This window comes from Zeus faber (genome assembly GCF_960531495.2).
Source record: "Zeus faber genome assembly, chromosome: 15".
Taxonomy (NCBI): Eukaryota; Metazoa; Chordata; class Actinopteri; order Zeiformes; family Zeidae; genus Zeus; species Zeus faber.
The window spans coordinates 631,325-651,367 of NC_137194.1; the positions used below are offsets into that span (position 1 = coordinate 631,325).

At 45.1% G+C, this 20,043-nt stretch overlaps 2 protein-coding genes across 2 annotated transcripts in view; one reads left to right on the forward strand and one right to left on the reverse strand.

Annotated features, from left to right (window-relative positions):
- Window positions 1–2,415: 2,415 nt before the first annotated feature.
- On the forward strand, window positions 2,416–15,942 carry LOC307240634 (hyaluronidase-1; the record flags this gene model as incomplete). Its single annotated transcript, XM_080014472.1, has 7 exons — window positions 2,416–3,039; window positions 3,550–3,798; window positions 3,938–4,084; window positions 4,217–4,303; window positions 6,159–6,356; window positions 11,875–12,066; window positions 15,826–15,942. 7 exons carry the CDS (start codon window positions 2,416–2,418, stop codon window positions 15,940–15,942), a joined length of 1,614 nt encoding a protein of 537 aa, XP_079870598.1.
- The window catches only part of borcs6 (BLOC-1 related complex subunit 6), a 7,330-nt gene continuing 953 nt past the window's right edge, over window positions 13,667–20,043 (reverse strand). Inside the window, exons 2-7 of the mRNA XM_080015931.1 lie at window positions 19,328–19,962; window positions 18,912–19,113; window positions 18,575–18,757; window positions 18,102–18,265; window positions 17,721–17,804; window positions 13,667–16,394 (exon numbers count right to left, since the gene is read on the reverse strand). Coding sequence (XP_079872057.1) covers window positions 16,269–16,394; window positions 17,721–17,804; window positions 18,102–18,265; window positions 18,575–18,757; window positions 18,912–19,113; window positions 19,328–19,951 — 1,383 coding nt within the window. The 5' untranslated portion in view covers window positions 19,952–19,962 and the 3' untranslated portion in view covers window positions 13,667–16,268. The remainder of the gene's footprint in view (window positions 16,395–17,720; window positions 17,805–18,101; window positions 18,266–18,574; window positions 18,758–18,911; window positions 19,114–19,327; window positions 19,963–20,043) is intronic.

The window sequence follows — 20,043 nt, forward strand, 5'->3', positions numbered from 1 at the left end:
TGCGACCTGTCTCTTTGCTCAGACCTCTCTTTTTGCTCAGACTTCTCTCTTTGCTCAGACCTGTCTCTTTGCTCAGACCTGTCTCTTTGCTCAGACCTCTCTTTTTGCTCAGACCTCTCTCTTTGCTCAGACCTGTCTCTTTGCTCAGACCTGTCTCTTTGCTCAGACCTCTCTTTTTGCTCGGACCTCTCTTTTTGCTCGGACCTGTCTCTTTGCTCAGACCTGTCTCTTTGCTCAGACCTGTCTCTATAAAAAGTGATCATCAACATCGAGAAGGAATCTGCATATTTCTGTTCTGCTGCACAAGGCCTTGATATTTAAACTAGGGACTAGAGGTGAGACAAAATATTGAAAGTGGAATATATATCATGATACTTTCTCTTGCAATTGTAATGGAACGTAGTTGATCCGTATGACTCGCATTCATTGTAAAATTTAACAATTATAGTGTTACTTTTTGAAGTAAAAATTTCCTAAATATGGATGCAGAGTTGCAGTGAAAAGAAGACAGACACGACCAATGTGTGCTGTGTTTGACTCTGAAGCAGTGATTGTTTTACGGTGCGTCGTGCTGTGGTGCTGCTGCTGCTTTACCACACGTCAGGAATGAGCTGTGGATACAGACGATGTCGCTGCCATGCGTGGGTTTGTCTGCCATATTGGAACGGTCAAGATCCACGAGTAAATAAATATCATGTGTATTGAGAGATGCAAACTTCATTCTGAACCCATTTTCATGAAATATGTTGGTTATAAACGTGAGAAATTGAACGTGACTGGTTACTTATTGGAATTAGATTCAGTTACTGGGGGGTGGATTTAATCCTATTTCTTCATTCACTCCCATGTTTAAGGGAAGCAGGTTTCCTCATATTACACTTTAATATAACAATTGAAGAAAGAGTATTGACTGAATATTTTATATATTTTAAGACCTCATTTAAACATTGGACAGCTTTGTCGTTGTACATTGTTTCATCTCAGTTGTCAAATTCTGTGAAAGTGACAACAACGCAGCGAATAAATACATAACTCCTTCTTTTTGCCTTTTTAGGGGTTGCGGTCGTGATGCGATGGGGTTGTGTATCGTAGCATATCGTGACAATATCGTTTTGTGATAGCATTGCATCGTGATAGCATCGCATTGTGATAGCATAGTATCATGACAGTATCGTACCATGATAGCATTGTATCGTCACAACAGCACTGTATCATGAAGTATCGTACCATGATAGTATAGTTTCATGACAGTACCGTGCCGTGATAGCATTGTATCGTCACAGCATTGCATCGTGACAGCACCGTATCGTAACAGCATCGTATTGTGACAGTATCGTACCGTGATAGCATCGTATTGTGACAGTATCGTATCGTGATAGCATCGTATCGTCACAGCCTCGCATCGCGACAGCATCGTATCGTAACAGCATCGTATCATGACAGTATTGTACCGTGATAGCATCGTATTGTGACAGCATCGTATTACGACAGCATTGTATCGTAACAGCACGGTATCGTGAAGTATCGTACCGCTATAGTATCGTATCATGACAGTATCATATCGTGATAGCATCGTATCGTCACAGCATCGCATCGTGACAGCATCGTATCGTGACAGTATCGTACTGTGATAGTATCATATCGTGACAGCATCGTATCGTAACAGCACTGTATCTTGAAGTATTGTACTGTGATAGTATCGTATCATGACAGTATCGTATCGTCATAGCTGGGATTGTTTTATCTGCTGCTTCTCTGTTGTGTGAGACACCTGAGAACAACAGCTTTTTATCTCCAATTCTTTATTGATTCTTCATCCTGTACCAGGAGTGCGGTGAGGACATGAGTTAAAAACAGCTTCATGTGAGGGAAGTATTAGTAGTATTCGTTATTTGTCGTAGTTGTAGTATTAGTTGTAGCCATTGCACAACTTTTATCGGCATCATCTTCAAAGCATTTTTAAACAAGGTGGTTAGTACCAGATGGAAACAGAGAAGGTTATGAAGCCCATGATTCTATGACTTGTTAGAACTGTGTCGGTGAAGGTAAGGGATTAGGAACTGAAATAAATCTATTCCTTTTCTCCACAAGAGCACATCAATTCAAATGTAAGATCTTCAAATTACTTTTAAGGACCAAAACTGTAGCAAAACTCAATTTCAGACATTTGAAGACGTTTTGGAGACCTGTAGACAGCCTGTGAACGGTTGACTGAGACTAAAGGCCAGTTGAGTAAATCAATGAAAACAAGCTTGCACCATCCATGTCTGACTGGACAGGAGTTACTTTTGACTGGCAGGTCAATAGTTATAGTAACACTGACCCGATGAGGTGTCGGCTCTTCCCCTCTTCTCCAGGAACATGATTGGCCCTGAGGTCCCCAAGGATTAGGAGGACAGACTGTTGGCTGCTCCGATGGCCTGGGACGAGCCGAAATGCAACTTGAACCAGGAAGCCAAGTCAGGAACCAAACTAAAGTGTAACAAGTCCAGAACTCACGTATCAGCCAGAACGTTCACCTCGAGCACCCAACCACTTCTTCTACCTCTCCTTCCCCTCCTCCTCCTCCTCCTCCTCTTAACATGCCCTCACCCAGGCCTGGCTGGCCCCCCACGTCCCGCCCGGCCCCCTCTCCTCTCCGGCCAACCCTTCATCATCTTCTGGGGCATTCCCGACTCTTCCTGCTCCGGCCGACCCGATCCCGCCTCCTTCAGGATGGAACGTGAAGGCCGCGTGGCTCTTTTCTACGAAGACACTCTCGGGAATTATCCTTATTTCATAGACCGGGACACAGCGGTTAACCGAGGTTTGCCGCAACACACCAAACTGGACTCCCACCTCCAGAAGACCAGGGAGGACGTGGTGTCAGCGCTTCCCGCCCCGAGGTACCTGGGGCTGGGGGTGCTGCGTTGGAAGGAGTGGGCCCCCCAATGGGTGAGGAACAGGGAGAAGCAGGCAGTGTACCTGGAGGCCTCCAGGGCTCTGCTGAAGGCCTTCTTCCCTGACTGGACGCCCGACAGGGTGGAGAAGTGGGCACAGGTGAGGTGGAGTTTGGTATAGTCTATAAAGGTATACAGGAAATGCAGGTATGTAGTCTTATTTTATTTTATTAGTCTTTGACTTCCTTTGTTGGGTATTTCTATGGTTGATTTCCACTAGAGTTTTTTGCAGCTGAAATTAACAGTTTCCTGCCAGGGAAGAAGGAAATGTTTGATTTTGTTTTTTATTTATTTTTGTCAATATACTGACGGATATATATTTGGTTGTTTAATTATCAAATCAAATTTCTAATACAAAGAACAATTCTTACATTAGGGATCTGTAAGTTATCTTTCCAGATCTGCCTATGTTTTAAGTACATCATGCCCGAAATGGGCTTGTAATGTAGAGCTGTAGATTATTAGGCATTGCCAATTAATGACCATATGTTGGTTTTCTCAGTATTTTAGTAATAACCTGGTAGTGACTGATGGAGACCAGTCAGTAAAAGGAGGAGGATCAGGAGGAGAAGGATCATAACGAGTCATTTGTGTGGGCGGTGTCACGCAGGTGGACTTTGAGACGGCGGCCCAGTCCATGCTGACGGAGACTCTGAGGGAGGTCCACCGCCTGCGCCCCAAGGCATTGTGGGGCGTCTCCCCTTACCCCAACTGCTACAACGGAGATCCGGCCCAGACCCTGTTGGCCAATTACACGGGTCGGTGCGCTGCCGCTGAGACGGCCCTGAATGAAGAACTGCTGTGGCTCTGGAGACGATGCTCTGCCATCTACCCGCTGCTCGCCTTGGAGAAGCTGCAGGTTCGAATTGCGTTGTCAGATACAAAATGCTTCGAATTTTTATCTTAATATTCCTCTGTACATGGAGTTTGAATCTGATCGTAATATACTGTGGCACGACTGTCAACGTACATACATACAATTATTCATTCTCCATCAGGGCGGGACGTCAGGGGCCAGGATGTATTTATCCAACCAGGTCAGAGAAGCAGTGAGAGTGTCGTCTCTGGCTGGGACAGCGTACGATCTGCCTGTGTTCCCACTGGTGAAGAGCATGTACACCTCCACCAACACCTTCCTGTCACCGGTGAGAAATACAACATATTCACCCTTCCACCGCTGGGCACACATCAGATTTTCTCACTCGATTGGCCGAGCAACATTTGATGAGTTTTTATGACCAATAGGACTATTCAAATGACTTGTGTAACTTGTGCAGGCAGACTTGGTCAACACCATCGGAGAGAGTGCAGCGATGGGGGCCGCAGGCGTGGTTGTCTGGGAAAGAGAGGGACCCAAGACTGAGGTACGAGGTTCGGCAAGAGTGTTTGTGATGTCATACTGATTTCTAAAATGTAACCATCTACAAACCCCAATTCCAATGAAGTTGGGACAATGTGTAAAATGTCAATAAAAACAGAATACAATGATTTGCAAATCCTTTTCAACCTATATTCAATTGAATACACTACAAAGACAATATATAATGTTCAAACTGATCAATTTTATTGTTTTTTTTGCAAATATTCACTCATTTTGAATTTGATGCCTGCAGCATGTTCCAAAAAAGGTGGCACAGGGGCCTGTTTACCACTGTGTTACATCACCTTTCCTTTAAACAACACTTAATAAGCGTTTGGGAACTGAGGAGACTAGTTGTTGACGCTTTGTCGGTGGAATTCTTTCCTGTTCTTGCTTGATGTACCACTTCAGTGGCTCGACAGTCCGTGGTCTCTGTTGTGAAATAAGCAGGACGTCCCTGAAAAAGACGTTGCTTGGTGGCAGCATATGTTGCTCCAAAACCTGTTTGTACCTTTCAGCATTAATGCTGCGTTCACAGATGTGCAAGTTACCCATGCCACGGGCACTACCACCCCCGACAGCATCACAGATGCTGGCTTTTGAACTTTGCGCTGATAACAATGTGGACGATCCTTTTCCTCTTTGGCCCGGAGGGCACCACGTCCATGACTTCCAAAAACGATTTGAAATGTGGACCACAGCACTTTACCACTTTGCGTCAGTCCATCCCAGATGAGCTTGGGCCCAGAGAAGCCGGCGATGTTTCTGGGTGTTGTTGATATATGGCTTTGGCTTTGCATGGTAGAGTTTTAACTTGCACTTGTAGATGTAGCGGCGAGCTGTGTTCCTGAGCCCACGTGGTAATATCCCTTACAGAATGATGTCGGTTTTTAATGCAGGGCCGCCTGAGTGGTAGAAGGTCACAGGCATCCGATGTTGGTTTTCTGCCTTGCCGCTTGCGTGCAGAGATTTTCCAGATTCTCTGAATCTTTTGATGATATTATGGAGTGTAGATTCCAATGAAATCCCCAAATTTCTTGCAATTAAACATTGAGAAATGTTTTCCTTTTACTGTTGGACTATTTGCTCACGCAGTTGTTCACAAAGTGGTGAACCTCGCCCCATCCCTGCTTGTGAACGGCTGAGCTTTTCGGGGACGCTGCTTTTACACCCAATCATGACACTCACCTGTTTCCAATTAACCTGTTCACCTGTGGAATGTTCCAAACAGGTGTTTTTTTGAGCATTCCTCAACTTTCAGTCTTTTGTTGCCCCTGTCCCCGCTTTTTGGAACGTGCTGCAGGCATCAAATTCAAAATTAGTGAATATTTGCAAAAAAATTATAAAGTTGATCAGTTTCAACATTAAATATCCTGTCTTTGTAGTGTATTCAATTGAATATGGGCTGAAAAGAATTTGCAAATCATTGTATTCTGTTTTTATTTACGTTTTACACAACGTCCCAACATCATTGGAATTGGGGTTTGTATATCTCCATCTCTATCTTATCGTAAACATCTGGCATCACAACATGACTCTACTACCCTGGGTTGAGTCGTGTAGTGAAACTCTCAGTGCAGCTGATTGGCTCTTTTCGTCTGTCTAAAAACCGGTTATTTTCAAACAAACAATTCAAGTAATTTAAACTGTCATTCTGATGACACCCGTTTGAATGAGCTGTGGTATCACCGTTTTGTATTAACGGCACCTTTTGTGTCAATTAGCAACTCGTTCCGGAACAAGTGGGAGCAAATTGACTTTATTCTCAGTTGGCGTCCGTTATGATCCTGTCTGCTTCTGCATCTCAACACAACTAAAAACACCAACGTCTGGTGTCCGTCCATCTGTCTGCCCACCAGAGGGAGTGCTCAGACTTGGCAGAGTTCGTCCGTCAGTTGTTGGGGCCTTACTCCATGAATGTTACCACGGCGACGCATCTCTGTTCCAGCTCCCTGTGCCAGGGGAGGGGTCGATGCGTCCGTCAAAATCCTGCAAACTCCGCCTACCTCCACCTCTCGCCTTCTTCCTCCGAGGTGGTGGAGAAAGTCACAGAGAAGGTAACGCAGATACACGCTTGGATATAAAATTTAACATTTAGATATTTCAATCTCAAGAGTCCAGGAAAAGGATGAAAGATTGGGAAGGTACAGAGAGACAGAGGAGAGGCAGATGCAGCCAGGAAGTAGAAAACACATCTGGACCATCTGGACATGATAGAAAACACACCCATCAGCCACAACATGAAACCAGTGACAGGTGAAGTGAATGTATACATTGATCATCTGGTTCCAATGGCACCTGTCAAGGGGTGCCATATATTATTATTATTATATATATATACTGTTATATATTAGAAGAAAGAAGAAGAAAAAAGTCTTTATTCGTCACGCAACACACCACACTACAACACATGCTTGCACACACACACACACGCACATGCTTTGATGGTGGAAATGGCTCCTCTGCTTTTGACCCATCCTGGCTTGTCCTTCCTCCGGGGCCACAGCCAGGAGCAGTGGGCAGCGTACGTGGACGCGCCCGGGGACCAGGTGATAAATGTCCATCGCTGGTCAAACGATGATATTATTATTAATATAAACAGGGGTGCCCATGCGCTATCAAAATAAACGATGCACGCCAGATCAGATGTTGTAACGCGCGTTTGCGTACCTAACATTTTGGTACAGATAGTACAAAACATTGGACTGAAGTGCGGAGTATAAGCCATTGCTTTTAGGACTTTCTCCATTCATCAAAATGTCCAAGAAGCAAGTTCCATTAAGCAAAAACGTTGGTGTTCCTCCACCTCCAAAAAAACCCGCCAGACTGGACCTGAACCCAAAAGACGCGTGTTCTGGAAGAAGTGTCGGCAGGAGGTCTTCTGGCTTCAAACCAACAACGCCCGCACCCAGATGTGGAGCAAACCACGGCGTGAAAATCCAACTCTGGATGAAAACAGCACCTTCTATACAGGGACTAAAACCTTCAATCATCCAGCTTCTGATAAGCAGGCGAACAGCAGCAGCAGCAGCAGGAAGTCGTGCAAGTGATGGCGCAGCCAGGACCAGACCCAGCGGCCGCTCGGCAAACTGAACGAAGAGCAGCATGGAGCACCGTGGAAGGGTTTCTTCTGGAGACATGCTGGTCCTCTGTGCTGATATCAAGAGGATGTTCGGCTTCTCAAGAGGCTTGGACTTCACGTCAGGTTCGCTCATCATTCACGAGAAGGGGGGGGGGGGGGTGGCGTATCATGCAGAGCATTGCACAGACCATAAGTTCAGCATTGAGTGAAAAAGGATTCCGATGGATCCCAAGATATAACAACAGAGCAGGAAATTGTGTACATTGTTTGTGTGTCCAGTAACAGAGAATTCAGCTCAGATTTCCTTGGATGAATGAATTTGGGGCCAATGGAGCAGCCCAGGACGCCGTGGACGCACTTGTGCAAGTGCTCCCTGTGCGTGGTTCAGCGGAATGGAACACAAAGTTGGTCTCAGCGCGCACCCACGGAGCCGCTGTCAACGTTGGAATTCACAGCGGGGTCGTTCCCAAATGAGGTCAAACGGTGGACTTCAGGGATTCCCTTTTGCATCTCATGTGCAGCGCCCACGCCCTGGAGAACTGCCCCAAGTCAGCTGATGGTACGGCCCCATAATGTGAGTCATGTAATCAACCCATCGTAAAGTTGCTAAGCTTGTACTTACAGGAAGGGGGTGCAAAACAAATCCAACCAAAAAAGACTCACAACCTACGAAGATCTGAGGAGAAAGGCATCGCTTGTGTCACACTAGGATCATTTCACAACTTCAGACGGTCTGCATGGAGACAGGAGACTCTGTTGAAATATGGAGAATGTGACCAGCCGTTGAGATTCAAGTGGCAACAAGTGATGACAGCAGCCTAAAACACATCCGCACAGAGCATTTCCCTTGTTTCCTGGCCAACTTCAACTGCTTGATATTGGGAACATTTTACAGTTCACCTCCCTCAGGTTTGGTGATTGCAGAGATGAGCTCATGGTGGCGATTAGACAGCTGACACTCCTGATGGACAGTGAGGGCAAGTAGAGGAAGGAGACTGTGTCCCATGCTGATGCTGACAGGGACAAGGTTGACGTGTTGAGAGCTCTAATTCATGAGTTTGAAAGCAGATTTGAATCCCTCAAGTCATGTGATCACTTTTTGATTTTTGATCCTACAACTTGGCCTCTTGAAATGAACGACCTCCAGTTCTGGCAACACAACACTTAGTGACGTCCTTGAGAAATATGAAGCAGCATGTCTGTTGACAGAGACTCCACTTGAAGAGAGTGGATGCGTTTAAAGCGAGCTGCAAAGCGTCTGGCAGCCTCCTCGGTGCACGACCTGCTCAATGCAGTGAAGACGAGCAGCAGTTTGTCCAACAGTCAGAAAGTCCTTCTGTTGTCCCTGACACTGCCCTTGAGCAGTACTGCATGTAAGAGGGGGTTTTCACATCTCAATATAATTAAAAACAAGTAGAGATCCTGCCTCTCAGACTCTGGCCTCTCACCTCTTATGCACATCCTGTTGTCTAAGTTCACAACAGTGACCTTTGACCCCAAGCAGCTGTTGATTTGTGGAGGCAAACAGCTGATCGCAGACTGAAGCAGGGAGAAAGGAGCAGGACGAGCACATCTGCATCTTCTCCTGTTTTTGAAATAGAGGAAGACGGTCAGGAGGGGAGTGATGATGATGATGATGATGATGATGATGATGTCATCCTGTAGGGTAACCCAACTTTTAGTGCTTTTAAATAGCAGTAACTTGTTGTCAAAAAGAATGTCATTTCATTTGATTTTCAGTGCTTGAAGAGCAGTCATTAAATTAGAAAGTTACATACTATGGGGCTTTAAAGAACAGACATTTTGTTGTACTGCTTTTATTCATTTTCAATTGGAATTAAAGTACGTGTCACGTTGTCCATGTATCCCTCTATTTAGTTCATCCTGTGAGGTGGGTCATGGAGCAAATGTATTAAAAAAAAGACTAAGACCAAAAGAGTAAAGTGCACCCCTGATTTTTTTAATATATATATATATACACACACACACACAGTATGTTTTATATATTATTATATTGTATACTTTTATATATTATTATATATATACTGTTATATATTATTAATTATTATTATTATGTATATGCTGTTATTTACTATAATTATATATACAGTGTTGTATACTATATTATTATATACAGTATATACTGTTATATATTATGATATATATAGTGTTATATATTATTATATGTATAGTGTTATATATTATTATTATTATATGTAGAGTGTTATATATATATATATATATATATATACTGTTATACATTATTATTATACATAGTGTTTTATATGATATATATATGAGGCAGCAGGTGAAGAGTGAGTTGTTGAAGTTGATGTGTTGAAGCAGCGTAAGGATCTGAGCCACTTTGACAAGGAGCACATTGTGATGCTGGACGACTGGGTCAGAGCATCTCCACAAGCACAGGTCTTGTGGCTGTTCCCGCTCTGCAGTGGTTACTACCAAAAGTGTCCAAGGAAGGACGACTGCTGAACCGGCCACAGGGTCACGGGGCCAAGGCTCATTAATGCACGTGGGGAGCCAGGTCTAGTCCATTCTGTATCATCTGCAGTGGCTTCACTGGCTGTGCGGTGAAGCCACTGCAGGTGGTACAGAATGCGGCGGCGCGACTGGTGTTCAACCAGCCAAAGAGGGCACATGTCACTCCGCTGCTCATTGAGCTCCACTGGTTACCATCAAGTTCAAGTCTCTGATGCTGGCCTACAGAGTGATTGCTGGGAATGCTCCCACCTACTTAAATGCTCTCGTAAAAGCACGTTACCCCCCGGATGTTGCGCTCATCAAATGAGCGTGGCCTGGCTCTGCCGGCCGTACAACCACGGCAATCCAGGTTATTCTCATTTGTAGTTCCACGTTGGTGGAACGAGCTGCCAAAAACCACCAGAGCAGGGACCTCCCTCTCTGTCTTTAAGAAGCACTTGAAGACCCAGCTCTTCAGAGAGTACCTCCTCTCTTAACTTACAAGTATTTAGCACTACCTAGCAGTATTTATTGTTACACTAATGTCTCTGTCACAATGTAGCTTGAATGTTATTCTCCCTTGTAAGTCGCTTTGGATAAAAGCGTCTGATAAATGACTAAATGTAAATGTAGTCCGTCTGGTTTGATGCCACAGAAGAACTACTGTAGCACAAAGTGTTGAAAAGTGAATGTTGCTGTGATAGAAAGGTGTAGAACACACAGTGCATGGCAGCTTGCTGCGTATGGGAGCTCACACTGTCCATGCTGACCCCTGTCCACCCCTGAAAGCACCTACAATGGACACAATGGATGTGAGTGTCACAACTGGACCCTGGAGCAATGGAAGCAGGTGGAGGTCTCATGAATCAACCTTTTATTCTACCTCATGTGGATGGGTGGGGTTAGAGTTCAATCCAATGGAGTATCTATGGGATGTGCTGGAACAACAAGCCCGATCCATGGGGGCAACACCTCCAACTTCCAGGACTTAAAGGATCTGCTGCTAACTTCATGGTGCCAGATGCCACAGGACACCTTCAGAGTCTGGTGGAGTCACTGCCTCCACCTCACAGCTGTTTTGGGGACACAAGGGGGAGCTACACAGTATTACAGTAGTGTTTATTAGTGGAGCTTTAATGTTGTGGCTGATCAGTGTATAAGGATGTCTAGAAAAAAAAGAACATTTTGAAGTAAAGCATACATACAGTTTATGGTCCTTCATTACACATTACTGTCATTACTTAACAATCATCAATCAATCATCGTCATTACTTAATATCTACTTTTTTCTGAGATTATGAAATAGACCACAGATTTACAACAGATGTTTAATAGATAACGGATTAAACGGAACGTTCCGCAGCAGCCATCTTGTTAAGGTGTGTCAACGGCTCTCTTCTGCATCGTCATCGTATCAACTCCGCCCAATATTAGATAAACAGTTGTGATTGGTGGAAATGTGTTTGAACGGGAGGGTGGCCGGACGTATTCTGCATGGCAAATGAAACATGAGCTGCAGATCCATCTGGTTCCCAGAAAACGTATAAGTTTACTTTCTGAAAATGACACTTTTAATGGGGTTGAAAATTAATTTGTTTGAAAGATAGTTATGTTTTTGGCATCTGAACTTTCAGATTTAATGAAGATTTTCGTTTGGGATTGACTTGTCCGTATGTGCACTACTAATTTAAAGTTGCAGCTCCTCTCAAAAGACAGCATTAATCAGAAACAGCCCTGTGATTCAGTCTGTTGACACCTTGGTTGTCCAACAACCCTTATACACACAGAAAGTTATTAATGAGAATGACCTAAAGTCATCCGTGTCTATGCCAGAGAATGATATATTAAATATATTAAAGGTCTACTAGATGTATTTCTACACATATTATTAAATGTTTATTTTATTAAATCAAACCACGTGTGAGACACATTCATGGGTGCCCATGATCACCATTGTTTCCACAGTATTTATGGCCAGAATAAATATTATTTGATTTCATTATTTTCGTCATCAGCCAGAAGCAGCCGCAGGCACAGACCAGCCAGTCACTGCTACTCAGCCCGAGGAGCCAGACCCTGCAGAGATGTGGAAGAGGGACTTCCAGTGCCAGTGGTTTGTGACTTCAGACAAGTCCACCTCAGACCAGCAGCCCCCCAAAGACGGAGCCTCTGTCGGGGCGACGGAAATAGCCAAGACTGGGGACACGGTGGGGCCTACGGAAGCTTCTACTGTAAAGAGTACCTCACCTACTGAACTATGGGGCAGCAGCACATCTGCCACTGGAAGCCAAAAGCCTTCATTAGAAGTACCAACGGACCATAGTACAAAACCAAGTGCCCCAGTAGTGACCCTGCTACTGTTGCTGGTGGCCAAAGGCCTCAGTCTAGACCATTAATGATCGGACTAAGAATAGAAAGTGAAGGGTCAAGCAAGTATCTGCTCTGCTAAAGTGTCCTTGATGACGACAATCGATCTTCACCCGTGCACTTTGACCTCCCTGCAGACAGGGAAAGCAACAAAACACATTCATCATAACACGTTGGACATTTCCAGAAAAAAACAAAAAGCAAAAAACATTGAGGAGAAGGAAGCAGAACTTGCAAACCAGGCCCAAGATGTTTACCAGAAAGCCATGAAATGAGAGCAGCTTTCCAGTGTCCCCAAACGGACCTTCAATGCTGTTGATTGTTCTATTCCTGGACCCTAGAAGTTAGTGAACAGGCAGCAAATTAAAAGGAACAGTAGAGATTGATGACTTCAAACTTGATTCTTTGACATTTTCTTTGACTTTTTAGTTATCAAAACCTTTTGTTAGCTCTCAGACCAAAACATAACTCTGAAGGTGTTATGTTTTGTGAGTATATGTGGTGATGTGTAGAAGAACAACCTATTCGCCAGTTTGGAAACAGTTTGAAATCCCACTTTCTACAATGGGTCCAAATATGACACGGTTGTTTGTGTCAGTGAAGCAGTTCACCGTTTCCCTGATAGAAGTGACATCAATACATTGACGAGGTGTCCTGGCAAATAACCGACCTCTTTCTTTTGCTGTGGAAACCTCCGCTCTCGAGTCAGAGCTCCAAACCTTTTGAGGAGTGTCACAGGAGCTTGCTAACCTCCTGGACAATGTGCTGCAACCAGAGGGTTAAAAGTGTCCTGTCGGACCCGGTGGATGAATAATAAAGTGTTAATAAAAATCGATGAGAAACCTTCCTGTGCCCTATGAACGTAATGCTTTTTTGTTCAGTTGATTAATGTACTATACCTGGACCTTTACTGTTGACTACCCTCAGAGGTCTGAGCCTTTATACAATTGGGTAAATAGACTCTGGCCACGCTGGTCGATACAATCAGGGCTCAAAAACAAAAGGACAATCCAGTGTCTCTAATCGATGTTTCTGTTGATGCAGCTAATTAATGATCTACTGTGAATACGTCCCCATGGATATAGTAATTTTTTTTAGTCTTAACTATCGCCATTACGTGAAAAACAGGGATATAGTACCAGGTGGGGTTTTTTTGTATAAAGAGGCCAAAACATTATTTTTTGCAGCTCATGTAAATTTATTTGTTATTTTTAATTAAAATATACACTCAGGACAAAGGGTAGCTAAATCATTTTTTCCTTAATTACAGAAAGATCATATGTACACGTATCAGATTGTACAATGGAACTTGAGAATCACAGAAAGCGTGTGTGTGTAGAAACAAAAACATTGCAGTTTCTGATCTTGTCCCCCATTTAAAGCTTACTTCCCGCCCGGCCCCGCCCGCCCCCACCCCACCACCACAACACAATTCGGACGCTTTTTCTGCTCAAAGTGCTTTTGTCGAATGCGGGTGGTGAACAGTTGTAAGTAAGTTGGGACGCGCTGATACCACGTTTTTACTGATGGTACCGATACACAGTCCAGAACTTCAAGTATTGACCAAGTGCTGATCCACTCGTTTTAGACTATGGAATAAAAACAAATAGTCTGGGGCTCGAGAGAATATGACTATGGGCAAATAATCACTTTGCTCTCCTTAAGAAACCTTTAAAGTCTTGTACACGACAAAAGAAAATCTTCAGTACCATTTTGAACACAATCTGTTGGGGATGTTAGCTTTGTACTGGACTTAAACAGATACCAGAGTCAGTCACCCCTTACCTTAAGTTTGGTTATAGCCCATACAATTAAAGGAACACTTGATTATTCAACATGAAGAGAATGCATGAGTCATCGTATCTCATGGTCATTAAACACGGTGACTCCAGTTTGACTTTTACAAACACAACAAACAGGTTAACGTGGCTTTTAGGGTCATTAACTGTTGCTAGTGTGGTGACAGGAGATAAGTTAAAGTACTGACCCAAACGTTTTGACGAGCCAACAGAAGAAGGTGTACTTCTGCCTTAGTTCACCATCAAACAGTGCAGACATTGGAGATATTGACAATTCTACCAGCGTTCTGCAATCCACCGTCACTCAAAGTATCGGGGCTCAAGCCGTTAAAATATTCCAAATAAACGTCACAACCAGTGAAGGCTGGAAAAAATGACTTGAAGTGATGTGGAGGTCTTGTAGGAGTTCCTTACCCCAATTTAAGTCAATTTACTGCCACCCACTTTAACCAGAAGCTTTCAGCAAAAAACAGCAAACATGACATTTTCATCAAGCTTCTAGCTCCTTGTCTCAACCTCTCAGCTTTAAAAACTTAACCCTAACCCCAACATTCAGAGCAGTCAACCGCGCCTTCACTCAGGGCAGTCGACCGCGCCTTCACTCAGGGCAGTCGACCGCGCCTTCACTCAGGGCAGTCGACCGCGCCTTCACTCAGGGCAGTCGACCGCTCCTTCACTCAGGGCAGTCGACCGCGCCTTCACTCAGGGCAGTCGACCGCGCCTTCACTCAGGGCAGTCGACAGGTTGACGCGCCGCAGGACTACCCCCATGGCACGGGGCTGCTCCTCTCGTCCTTTTCCATCTCTGGGACGAAAACAAACAGACAAAACAAAAATGGCGTGGCCGCCAAATCTCTCCCTGGTTTGTTGGCTGAACACAGGTGACCGGAGTCCGGTTCGGTGTTAAGTTCAAGACAGCGAAAGTGGGGGGGATTTCATCTTCCAGGATGTGAGCCAAATCATTCCATTTTAACTGACAGGGATTCCTTCCGCTTTAAAGAGTCAATAAAGCACCGGGTGTTTCTCTTCAAACTCACCCCAAATAATGGACATTGAGTTTGGGATGTGAGCAGCGGCCGGACGGTGAAGCACGTTGGTCATGGTACGAGCTCTGAGCTTCAACTTTGAGGACATGAGGAATCAAATGCTCAGCTGAAGCGTTCCTTTGGGGACTCACAGCTCTGCCACTAAATCGTATTGTACCGAGCAATTTAACATCCACATTTGGAGCACGATTATCATTATGAAGCATACATGTCAGAAAACAGTGCCTGTGTAAAATTAAGGAATTAAAATGAATTAAACCACAGATGTAGGTCTCACAGGGCTTAAAAAATAAATAAACACAACCCTTCAATCACAGTTATTTTAGTGGATAACATACAGGGAAAATATATGAAATGACTAAGTATTAAGTAGTAAATAATCAGCAGTTTCCCAGTTCAACACCAGTAACACTGCTTGACCAGTGGCATTTTTTGTGGATTAGTAGAAGATTCCTGATTTAATGTTACGTTTAAGTTATGTTCAGTTTGTAGTTCCAGCAGCAGTTGTTTTAATTGCTGATGAGAAAATGTTACAATTTCTCTCTCTATAATTATACCAAATAATATAGTTATGACTGACTTCAACGGGTATATGACAGGGATTACCATCTCATGTTACCACATGATACTTAATATTTCCAAACCTTTTCCTGTATCACTCTGTGTGTAATTTAAAGGTCTACCAAAAAAATAAAATAAAATAACCTACTTCCTGTGCAAATCATGCCGCTATTGTCATCTTGTCCTCAGTTCAGTTGAGACTCGACGCAAACAGGAGTAAAGATGGCCCCCGCCTGGACAGCGGAGGTCAGTGCAATCTGAACCAAGCGGGCTGGACGGAGTACAGGACAGGCTCCTCGGCTGCACCGTGAAAAAGAGAATCTGTTTTTTTAAGGTGCCCTCCGGTTGTAAATACCAATAATGCAGTTGAGGTTTAGCTATTTGTGTGTGTGGAACCTTATTGGCTGGCTGGGTGAGACGAGAGGGAGGATTAGCTCTAATCGTGTTCCAGCGGTAGCGAAGCGTCTCGTTACATGCGGCGTCCCGAGAAGCTTTTGAGTTTCATGAAACCGGTCGCCGGGCAGACTTGGCGGGGGCGGTGAGATAACAGGCCAACGGCCTTGTAGATACCTGCACCGCTCGGCACGCGGGTGCGCTTGATGTTGAGTCTTTTGAAGCTGGGATCCCAAGGGCGTGGCTACTTGCAGACGGCCTCCAGAGCTTCCAGGGTACGTTTGATGTCGCGGATCTGTGCGGCCAGCGTGTGGATGGGCTGCATGGAGCGATCCAGCTCCTCGCAGCGAGCCATAAGCGTGTACATTCCCTGCAAGGGAGGGGCAGGCGGGGGGAAAGAAGCAGTGAGACAGGGACACTGCCGATGTGAAAACAATTTTAACAATCAAACTTTCCAGCGGTGGTGTCTGACAGGGTCTGTCAGTAGGGCCGGGTCTCACTATTCAATTTCAATATTGATTAGATACAATCGTAGATCAATATATTGACATTTTATAAAGAATAATTACTACCAACTTTTCAGTTTCACCATCTGACATGCATCATATAAATATTTAATGTGACAAATTCAGTTTAATACAGAAATTAAACATTTCAATTAATATGTGACTATGGTTTAATTTAAAGCAGCACGATATAACTTTTGGGATTTGGCGTCGCTACAGTATGAGTGCAATTGCACTTTAATACCACTGTCGTAAAACTTGGTTGGTGTTCGAGAATAATTTATTTTACTGGAAAAATTTAAACCTTATCAGTCACGTTTCAATAACAGTCTATTTTACAAACGCAAATATAATGTACAGCTTAGGTTACAGCAGCCCTTGCACGGACCTCACCGCTACAGCGAGCACTCAGGCATTGGCCCCCTGCTGCGGTGTAGGTACCAGATGTGCTCGGCCTGGCAGATCGGCTCGCACGCGTCAGTGAAAATGAGGGCTGGCGTGCGTTTAATGAAGGGCGAGTGCCGGGCGCACAACGGGCCCCATCTCATCCGCGTCGTTGGGGATGTGGAGCGGCTGCGTTTCGTATGAGCATTATTACCAGATTTTGACTGGCAAGTTTATAATTATTATTTTTTTAATATAAATCTTACCAGGCAAAAAAAATAAAAAATCTGTAATTACTGGAACCAAAGATCAGGGAAGTGACATAGCGGTGTAAAGCGTACCGCACCTTTCCCACGTTTCATGGGTGGTAAACCAAAGTTACATAGTGCAAGAACAGGTGTTGGGGGGTTGGGAATGAAAGAAGTGGCGTTCTCCACATTACAACCCAGTGTAGCATCAAAATGAATCTGAAGCTGTTTTTTTTAAGGTAAAAAACGTGATAGTGTTGCTTTAAGGAGAAAACGGTAGAGTAGTGACAGGCATTGACATATACCCAAAACTTGAACAGAGAAGTATTTCAACCATTAGGGAACCAAAAGAGTTATGAACTGGTTATGAACTCACTATTAAAATTTTTTTTTTTTTCCTTTTACTTACATTTTTGCAAATTCCAGCTATTTTAATGCAAATATAAACACATCCAATTTGACAAATTGCATTGCAAGTTTGAGAAAAGTCGCTGCAAAATCAAGCATTTTTGGTCGGAACAATGATAAAAACATTCCCGGGGGGACTGACCAACACACCTTTATGCTCATGTCCACAGACTCTCCTAGACTGTCAACCGAGTCCCTGTAGGTCTGGATGTAGCCCACGCTCAGAGCCGTCATCTGGACGCAGGGACGGAGGGTCACCCGGTGCGTGTGGGTGTGTGGTAATTCATTTTAGATAACATTTGACTCACATATGACTAAAAAAAGAGCATAGGCGTTAAAAGGTGAATAAAAAATCGAAATGCAAGTTAAGATCGTAAACCTTGAACCGATTGTCATATTAACTGACTGTTAAAAATACACAACAGGTTTAATTAAATGTACAAGATATAACCAGACAGTGACAAAATTCCATATCATCGTTTCTCCTTCTTTCCAACTCCTCTCCTGCTCTGGTCAACTCTCACTACTCACATTCTGGATGGTTCCGTTCAGGCTGCGCATCATCAGCTCCACGCTCTGCGCCACTTCCTGTGTGTGTCTCTCAAGGTCCAATAGGACAGCGGGGTCGATGGGGGGGATGTCTGCCGGTCGCCGTGACAACCCCCGGGGGCGGTGGATGGGACCCGAGCAGTCGGCTGGACAGAGACATGGAGGAAGGATGTTGATATGTATGGAGGCGCGCGTGCGCACACACACACACACAACCCTCGTTGTTTGGAAATAAGGAAAACTTATGAATCATGGTCATTTTTGGGAATATGCCACAGTATTGATGCATTGATGCAGTGTTTCCCCTCCCACAGCCACTAGGGGGCAGAGAAGAAACTAGTCGTGAATATGGGCCAGCCAATCCCCTCCATCTACAGAGATATGTGAAAATGATAGTAGTTGATAGTAAATGAAGTCCCATGTGAAACAGCGACCCCCCCGACCCTGGTACCCACAGTCGCTGCAGTCCAGACTGAGCTTGGAGCTCATCTTGATCTTCTGCTCCAGGTTCTTGGTGATGAAGTGGGTAAGGTCTCCATCATGGCTGACCGTCCCTTCCAGCTCCAGGGCTGAGGAGATGGTGGCCCTGCGGCCCTCTGACTGTCCCCCTCTGCCCCCTCCACGGGACCCCGAGCCACCTGTTGGGCACCACCTCACATTAGTAAGATGCCCGCCCATCGATTGATTTAGACCTCATTTGAACGTATGTCTTTACCCCTTTTGCCTCTGCTGTTGTTTCATGTTTAATGTGTGGAATTTCCCTTTAAAATGTCAACCGCAAACCGAACGCACCTCCATACGCTTGGCTGATCTCGTCCAGGCTCTTGCTGTCCTGCATGCCCCGCACGATGCGCTCCCTCTCGGGCACGTTCCTGACGCGCACCTGGGCCATGACGTGGGGAGGGCAGGGGCTGTCGTCCGACGGGAGGAGCGGTGGAGGAGGAGAGGAGGAGGTGCTGGGGCCCGGGGCCGAGGAGGAATAGTGCCGTATCGGCTACAACAGGATGGGAGGGGAAAGAGAGAGATGAAGATTAAGAGCAGTGATGGTAGGAGTATTATCCAGTGTGTGTGCACTGGATTTAGTCTGAATACTTGTTATAAAAGTTAATTACACAAAGAGGTGTACAGATCTCTGTACATGGACTAATAGTTACAATATCAGTAAAAAAATAAAAATAATTGAAAAGACATTTGAATGATGAACTAACCACATCAGCCCGCCGTCTTCCATGCTGCCTCCCCCACGCCATCTCCTCTTTCTCATCTTCCTCCTCATCCTGCTTTTCTTTCTCTCCACTAGCTTCTAAAGTCTTTTTCTTCAGCTGCTGTGTGCCTGCACTGACTGGGCCCCCTCGCTGAGGTGAATCTTTGGCATCTGTGTACTGAGGCGAGTCCCTTAGCGGAGCTGCGCCAGGGAGCTCATAAGTGTGAAAGACCCCTGGGGACTCAGAGCGTCTGGCTGCCGATTCTGTGACAGCCGTGCACGTGGCGGTGGGGAGGGAGGCGTCGGGTGTGCGGCGTTGCCTGTGTAATGACTTCCCCCGGGACTGAGAGTCCAAACCGAGTGTCAGTGAATGCCGGTCTGTCTCCGAGTCAAATACACACTCCCCGTCACCAACTCTCCTCTCCACATCCAGGTGGTTCTCAGTCTCTCCGGGGGCTCCATCCTCCAGCCCCTGCCCCGGATGAGGCACCCTGCTCCCCCCGCATCTCAGGAGACCCGGGGTATGGGTGTGTGGGCCATTGTCACTGAAAGGCTCCGAAGGGACGGGCGTCGCAACCCCATTGGGTGCTTCTGGCAGCTCTGTGCCAATCACAGGGGAGAGACTCATCCCTCCACCTGCTAGAGAGGATATAGGATAAATACACCAGTCAACAGTCATTTCTTTAAGTCCTTTGAAACAGCAGTCTTCTTCCGAAGGTG